The sequence below is a fragment of the Notolabrus celidotus genome, chromosome 9, assembly GCF_009762535.1.
Source record: "Notolabrus celidotus isolate fNotCel1 chromosome 9, fNotCel1.pri, whole genome shotgun sequence".
In the NCBI taxonomy this organism is placed as follows: domain Eukaryota; kingdom Metazoa; phylum Chordata; class Actinopteri; order Labriformes; family Labridae; genus Notolabrus; species Notolabrus celidotus.
Window position 1 is genome coordinate 26,876,485 of NC_048280.1, and position 8,374 is coordinate 26,884,858.

Consider the following 8,374-nt stretch of genomic DNA (forward strand, 5'->3'; position numbering starts at 1 on the left):
CCATCCATTCAGTCTTTAAACTACTCATCCTGTGCAGGTCACAGGGGACCGGAGCCTGCTGTCACACGCAGGAGACAGGATCTACTCTGGACTGTTTTTCACAGGGCATATACATTCATGTAACACATCCAAACTCATGGAGTTCAAAAGCTTTAATATGCGATCACAGCAAACGATAATGAAACACTGAAGTTGACTCTGAAATGAATAAACTCTGTGTAACCAACATCTTGTTCACAACTTTTCCTTCTGCATGAGAACAGTAGCCTCTCTGGTGGACACATTGCTTTATGAGTGTTGTAAAGTGTATCCATTTTTTATGAGAAATATCTTTATGTCCAATATTGTCTGATTTATTAGATCATTAAATTACCCTGCTGATACTTTGCAGTAAATTTGGACAGTGGGAAATATTTTCTGCTGCAGAGTCCCACAAACACTTTAAAAATGTTAAACCTTAAATTATAGGCTATCAAGATTTAATAAATGAAATAAGTGTTATGTGTCTATAACGGCAGCTTAGCAAAATTAAATGAATACATTTGTAATTAGAATCAATAAAATTGTTTACGAGTTTGAGAAAAGGAATATAAAGAGTTATTCATGATTTCAAAAGTGGATTAAATGTTCCATGATTTTAAAAGAAACATGCAAGTAAAATGTACACAAGAAAATGGGTCATAGAGCTAATTTAAATCTGTCATAGGGGTGAACGTTTGATTAAAAAGATCATTGTAAAGTATAAATGTAAAGTGTAGGTCATTGTAAAGTGTATTAATGGCTCTTGGTTTAGATGATTGATTACTATGAAGGAAAAATTGTAAAAAAAAAAATACTCATACTGTCCTGATCTTCAGGGGTACCATATGGAGATAAAGTTAGAACAAGTTTAACATTACTGACAGACAATAAATTACATCCTAACTTTTTTGAAGTGGTGGGGCCCAATGTGAGATTTATCCACAGGGCCTAAAATTTCTGACAGCGCCTCTGCTTGTGAAGATACAGATGTCACTGCTGAGCAATGTCTAAGTTACTGATGCAGCCTCCTTCTGGCCTGACAATAGAGCAATGCCAGAGCTTAGAGCTTAAACCTTTTTTATTAGTTTGCTGGACCTCTTTTTAAAAAGAGAAAATTACTGCCAGGTGTTTTTGAATTTATAAATTAAAAATAAATAAATAACAGGCATTATACACTGACTGACACACAGCTTATCTCTGGACAGATGTCAGCATGTGCAACTTTTTTTACAAGTCTTATTATTCAGGATAGAGATTGGCAATAACTATTTTTGTCAACAGAGTAAAGCAGATGTTTTTAATCACTTCCGTGATCTGACAAAAGGTTTGCATTTTAAGATCTCACATACAAAACACCAATTAACAACGATGCATAATGCTTTTCTTAAGAGTAAAAAGTGCACATCACCAAGTTAGAATCAGAAACTTAACTCATTCAACCTTAAAATGGATATTAAAAATAGAGTACTTTAACTTGATGAGTATACACATCATTGCAATATGAATACTGGACTACTTTCAGCTTGAAATTGCAATTTTGCTAGTAAAACATAAGTTGTGAAATATTTACTTTGATTTAAAGGGTATTTGAGTGACTACTTAATGTGCAAAAAGTCTGTGGAGAGCAGCGTCGACTGATTTCATGCATGCTCTGTAATGTCAAACTGCACAGAGAGTACAGGGTTTTTTATTTAAAAAAGATATAATTCATTTATTACGTGGTATAAATCCCTCTTACAAATTCATAGGTTGCAGAAGTCCACAACGTGTTAAAAACGCATAAGGGGAAACGACGTTTGATGCATGAAATTATTGCATAAATTCAAAATAAATGGACTTTTGTTGTTCTATGAAGCAAAAGAGGTTTAAGTGTTAAAAACTTGCCAATCAGTTTCACTTGTGCAGTTGAAGCATCACTTGGCTGTGGTGCGTCCCTGTCCGGAGCGCCTTTGAGCCATATTGCGCAACATTCTGTGTTTCTCATAAAACGTGTTTCTGTCCTGCTTTTGCTAAAGTTTGTGGTTCAGCACAAACAAACAGAGAGAGAGGGAAGTTTGCTGTGAGCCTTTGAAACTGCTGTAATGAACAAGCTGTTCCGCACGATTTGAAAATAATCCGCGTGTCAGTGTCATCTTTCTTATGCAAAGTAGCTGTCTTTGAAGGCGGATCTTTTGGCAGGTTAGACCGGGACGGAGGCTCCGACCAGCTCAGACGAGCGCTGCCACCAAACGCACCAACTGCCTGCTGACGGGAGGAGCATAATCCTGCCTCTCTGGAACATATGAACAATTAGAACCGAGGATATTTATCGCACTTATTTCACTGACGCTATAATTGCTCCGGTGCCTCGTGAGCAGCCATTCTTTCCGCAGACAGGACTAGAGGAAAATTATTTTTGTTGTTTTTCCAAGTTTTCGCGCAAGGACTGAACCCGCACCGCTGCAAAGACAGACACCCCGGAAAAGTGACATGAAACGTGAGGACTGAGAATTGAACCTTTTGGGAACGAGTAGAGGACAAATCGGAGCTCATGCTCATTAATTTTCACTCTTAGTAGACTGATATGCGCGGAGGAAAAGAGTGAAGAAGTAGATCCAACACTTCAGCCACGAACTGAGCGCATGAAAGCATGGACCTGAACGCACGCGACTTCCAGAGAGGAAACAATTCAGGACTGCTTTTGGATTTATGTTTTAGTTAAACTTTAAAGCCTAAAATGAGGAGACGGTGGTCTTGCCACAGATAGCTCTGTACGATTTTTGATCTCACACACAAACTAGCAGGGTTTGATCAGTGAGAGAAACTTGTTTGTTGTGGTTTCAGTGAACGTTTGGCCTATTTTCTTTTTCTTTAAATCAAGAGAAGAGGATGTGTTCGGCTGTTAAAGTGAGACTCATCTGTGTGCTACTGGTCCTGTGGAGTGATGGGGGCTCAGCCATCAGCTCTATAGACCCAGACTGGTCAGGAGAGGGGAGATGTCAACAGATCACAATCCCCCAGTGCAAAGACATTGGCTACAACATGACTCGAATGCCAAACCTTATGGGCCACGATGACCAAAAAGAAGCAGCGATAAAGCTGCAGGAGTTTGCGACTCTGATCCAGTTTGGATGTCATAGTCATCTTAAATTTTTCCTATGTTCGCTGTATGCTCCCATGTGCACTGAGCAGGTATCTAACCCCATCCCAGCATGCAGAGTGATGTGTGAGCAGGTCAAGCTGAAATGCTCACCCATTCTGGAGCAGTTTAACTTCCCCTGGCCCGACTCTCTGGACTGCTCCCGGCTGCCGACCAAAAACGACCCAAACAATCTCTGCATGGAGGCACCTAACAACGGCTCCGATGAGCCACCCAAAGTCTCCCACACCCAGCCTCCAGATTTCAGGCCACAGAGGCCTCTGAGCGGGCAGGACCTGCACCCAAAGGACAGCGGCAGCAAGCAGACGTGCACTAACCCAGGGAAGTTCCACTTTGTGGAGAAGAGCGAGTCCTGTGCCCCTAAATGCTACCCCAAGGTGGACGTTTACTGGAGTCAGGGGGACAAGCAGTTCTCTCTGGTGTGGATGGCCATCTGGTCCATCCTCTGCTTTGTCTCCAGCGCCTTCACTGTGCTCACTTTCCTCATAGACCCGCAACGCTTCAAATACCCAGAGAGGCCGATCATCTTCCTCTCTATGTCTTACTGTGTTTACTCTGTGGGCTACCTCATCCGACTCTTCGTGGGGGCTGACAGAATAGCCTGCGACAGAGACAATGGGGTCCAGTATGTTATCCAGGAGGGTCTGGAGAGCACCGGCTGCACCATTGTGTTCCTCATCCTGTATTACTTCGGCATGGCCAGCTCCCTCTGGTGGGTTATCCTCACCCTCACATGGTTCCTGGCTGCGGGTAAGAAGTGGGGTCACGAGGCCATCGAGGCCAACAGCAGCTACTTCCACCTTGCAGCTTGGGCCATCCCAGCCGTGAAGACCATCATGATCCTGGTGATGAGGAAAGTGGCGGGGGACGAGCTGACAGGCGTCTGCTACGTGGGCAGCATGGACGTGAAAGCCCTCACCGGCTTTGTGCTGATTCCTCTCTCCTGCTACCTTATTATCGGCACTTCCTTCCTGCTGTCCGGCTTTGTCGCCCTCTTCCACATCCGCAAGATCATGAAAACAGAAGGCGAGAACACGGACAAGCTGGAGAAGCTGATGGTCCGCATCGGGGTCTTCTCTGTGCTCTACACTGTCCCAGCCACCTGCGTCATCGCCTGCTACTTCTACGAGAGGCTCAACATGGACTACTGGCGCATCCTGGCCGTCGATCAGAAGTGCGTGGAGGGCAGCGGGCCGGAGTCTGAGGAGTGTGTCATGAAGACGTCTATCCCCGCTGTGGAGATCTTCATGGTGAAGATCTTCATGCTGCTAGTGGTGGGCATCACCAGCGGCATGTGGATCTGGACCTCAAAGACACTGCAGTCGTGGCAGAATGTGTTCAGCAGGAAGCTGAAGAAGAGGACGAGGAGGAAGGCTGCCAGTGTGTTTACCAGCAGCAGGCCTTACATCAAACCTCACCCGTCCCTGAAAGGCCACGGCACCAAGTATGAGCCTACACGGCCTCCTCCAACATGTGTATGAGCTGGCTCTCTCCGTATGAACCCCCAAATACTTGTAAAGCCCTTACCTAATCAAGACTTTGTAATCAGAGTGCCCTCAAAAGACTCAAGGTTCATGTTTTATTTATGCAAACTGCACTGAAGATCATGCAACGTGGGGTTTTTTTGTATCTTGAGCCATCTCATGCAACAAGAGCTGCCTTTGTTTGAGAAAAAATCTGCTACTCCTGGATTCACTTATCCTATTGAGGAACTTGGTAGAGAGAAAAAAATCGTATTGTTCCCGAGACAAAAAGAGTGGAATAAACCATTTGGATGTGCCATGGGGTTACTTGAATAATGTGCAATAGATGGTTTTTTTATTTCCTCCCAGGCAGAATAAGAGACACTTGTACTGTTAGTGACAGATTACAGACAATGAAAGGAGCCCATAGACAATGGAGGCAAATGGTCAGAGAGATGAGTGTTGTGTTTGGAGGCTTTTTAATGGAAATGGAGGCTGTGTTATATATGTTTGAACTGGAGTGAGAGCAGCTGTTGAAAAGTGCTCAGGACCTTTGCCGAACTGCCCATTGTGAGGCAAATCCATGCCATAAATTAATCAAGCACTCGTTATTGAAAACTTATTTGTACACACAGTTGAGTTTTCCATGTGTTTTTTTTCTTTGCTGTTTTATAGCACAAGGGAACATTTGTATATATTTCTAAAAACTTGAGATTTTTATAGAAAAATTAATAAAACGTTCTAGTTTTAAATGTTTGCAAAGCAGCGGTTGTGTTTTGAGACTGTCTTGTTTTTCTCTTCTCTGAGTGTCTATTCTCATACAGCCACACTGGGCAATAGTTTTTATTTTTATTTTGTTGCACTCGTGCTTCCCACTCTCGCTTTTTAACAAACAACTTCTCAGCAGTTGTCGAATCATGAAGCTTATTTATAAGTGTGATGATGAGACAGAGTTTGGTCATCTGAAACAACATATAAAAATATCTGTTAGAGACAACAGTGATCCCAAGGCAAAAAGCAACTATGGGACACTTTTTTCACTTTACACTGTACAATAATAATAATAGCTTGATTTTATGACACAGTCCAGATCAGGACATACATGTTTCACACACTGAGTGTGTCTCTCACTACGGGTTAAAAAAGTTGCAGTTTCACGTATAAAAATTGAAGTAAGTGTGGAGACAGAAGAGGTGTGAAACTCTGTTCTGGATTTTGAGAAAACAAAGTAACTTTTATGTCTGTGACCAGGGGGTTGCTTCAAGATGACTTATTGCAAACAAATATAGGGGATAAGAGGATTTTCTATTCATTAAGTTTCTATATATTTTTTATGATAAGGTAACAATGTAATGTATGCATGTGAGCATAGATTTTCAGTGATTCTTTTAATCTAAAATTGCGTGTAATTAGTATTTCATTTTAAAACATCTTTGATCAAAATGAATGTCCTAGGTTAGGGTTAGAGTTTTAATTTTGCAAACAGAAATTATGCTCTTTGATTTTAAAATCTGCAGTTAAAGATCGTACAAATTTACCTCTGGTGGTCAACATTTTTTCCAAAATTTTTATTATGAAAAGTGAAAAGGCCAAAATTAGCAAAAGTTGTGTTTATTTGATCAAAACATAGAAAGTTTAAGCTGTGAAATGCCTCAAAAAATTTAAAACTTGCTAATTGTTGTGAATATTTATTCACTGCCTTTATGTCAGGTGCTTTTGTAACCTCTTGTGTCATTTTTAACTCCAGCTGAAAAGGATACACAACTTTATTTTAGTCTCCGTACTCCTCTCTCTTTCTCTCTCTCTCTCTCTTCATGGCTGTGTTGCATGTGTCGGTGCGTATCAATGAAGGGGTTATACAATAATCCAGCTCTCATTCAGGACAGGATTAGACTGTTTGAAGGGTTTGACTTTGAAGGGAGGATCGCTGCAAACCAGAAATACAGAATATCTGTCATCTCTTCTCTTCTTATCAGCAGGGCATGGTGACATTTCTAAAGACACATCTGGCCTGGATTTGAAGTGGTTACATATTGACTGAAGCAGGTTTTTCAAAAGCATGAGCAAAGAGAATACACAGTGAGGTATGGTGAGATGTTTGGGGGTTAAATGATCCTTACACTCTCAACAGCTCAAGTCGTGTCTTGAATCAAAGCGAAAGCAATTAACTTTGGTAACATGTACAAGTCTGTCAACTATTAGAGACACACACATGCAGGAATTTGAAAGGCCAGGAAGGGAAATAAGTATGAAGTTATAATTTTAATATGTGAAAAAGGTACAGATTTGGAGTACAAGTCCTTTTCTACCTTTATCTGCCACACTTTCAAAGCTTTTTTGAGAGTTTAAAACCTCTGGTAGAGAGTCCTCTCTGGTCTAATAAAGTTTCAGAAAGTGTAGTAATGCTTTCTCCCTGAGGGCATTCAAGTTCCAGCGTCAGCCCAACCCGTTTTAACAGTCAAAAGCACATGACTCACAACCTTTATGTGGCTGAATCAAAGTCAGCCAGTGTCTATTGATACTGTGAGTCGCAAAAAAAGGTGCGAGTGCTTCTGAGAGCTTCAGCAGAGGCCACCTGGATAACAGCCCCTGAGGTGTCTGGGAAGGCTGTAAATATAAATGACAGTTACCACCCCCCTCCAGGGCTTCTTCAGCCAAGCAGGCTTCACTTCTCTTCTTCTGCTGGCTTCAAAGGGAAAAATCCTGCTCTGAGCAAGGGCAAAGTATTGCTGGCAAGAAAGTTTTTTATTTTTTTTCTTATTGGAAATCACACTCAGCCGTATGTAAGGCTGGATTTAGGAATTTAAAGGTATAGATTTTATATCATCCAATCAGGTTTTATTTACCCAGCCTGGGTAGTCACACATCTTTCAATTGATGTTGTTCATCACTAAAAGTCGCTCTTCGTGATGACATGTTTTTGATTCGTCAAAGCAGAAGGGGAATCCCGCCACTGCCATGTGACTCAGGCTGATGAATCTCAGACCCACACATGTGTAAACTCCACCGGGACGAATGCTGTCACATCAAACTCCTCCATTTCCAGTCTCTCGCTCCTTGTGCTGTGCCATGCAGGAGATAGCAGTGTGCGCGTTGGCTTGTGATGTGTTCACAAAAAAAGGGGGGGCTCCTGTTTGTGATTAGTGTTTTTGAAACAGCATCAAACCACTGATGATTACTCAATTCAATTTAATGTGAGCCCGGGTTTTTTCAGCTTTTCACAATCTGTAATCCAGCTGATGTTTAAAGTCTTTGTGAAACCGGGTAGTATGAAAACACAGAGTTAGAATGACAGAACAATTAAGCCGCTTCTCCATGTCAAAGGCTGGCTCAAAGAGAAAGCGGCAAGAACACATAACTTTAAAAGTACACTCCTGTATCAACATATGACTTCTCCTCTATGCCATGTTGTTGTAGGAGAGCCCTTGGAGGAGCCTGTGTACCTTTGCTTTGTCTCCTGTTTTTGCAAGCGCTGGTAAAGCTCTCTGACACAGTGACATAAATCAAGTTGCAGGGATGACTGGCGGCTGAGACAGCTCCTCTTTGATCAGGCTTTGTGGAGACGCCCCATGTCCTCATCCTCAGCTGCTCCAGCAGCACCTGTTTACTAGTTCAGGCCTGTCTGTTTGCAAAGCAGTGCTTAGCCTCCCCAATGTCACAGACTCATACATGACGCACACAACACAACATATACACAAAGGAATTTGCCAGATGCTCTGGGGCAGGTGGCTCTCTCCCAACATGCTTGCTT

The 8,374-nt window shown here is 42.2% G+C and overlaps 1 protein-coding gene across 1 annotated transcript; it reads left to right on the plus strand.

Moving 5' to 3' along the window:
- Positions 1-2,088: 2,088 nt before the first annotated feature.
- fzd10 (frizzled class receptor 10) lies at positions 2,089-5,375 on the plus strand. Its single transcript, XM_034692743.1, has one exon. The coding sequence runs from the start codon at positions 2,890-2,892 to the stop codon at positions 4,639-4,641; it is 1,752 nt and encodes a 583-aa protein (XP_034548634.1). The 5' UTR covers positions 2,089-2,889; the 3' UTR covers positions 4,642-5,375.
- The last annotated feature ends 2,999 nt before the right edge of the window (positions 5,376-8,374 follow it).

What these genes read in the sequence shown, in the direction of transcription:
- fzd10 (XM_034692743.1), top strand. Translation starts at nt 2,890, where the DNA reads ATGTGTTCGGCTGTTAAAGTGAGACTCATCTGTGTGCTACTGGTCCTG.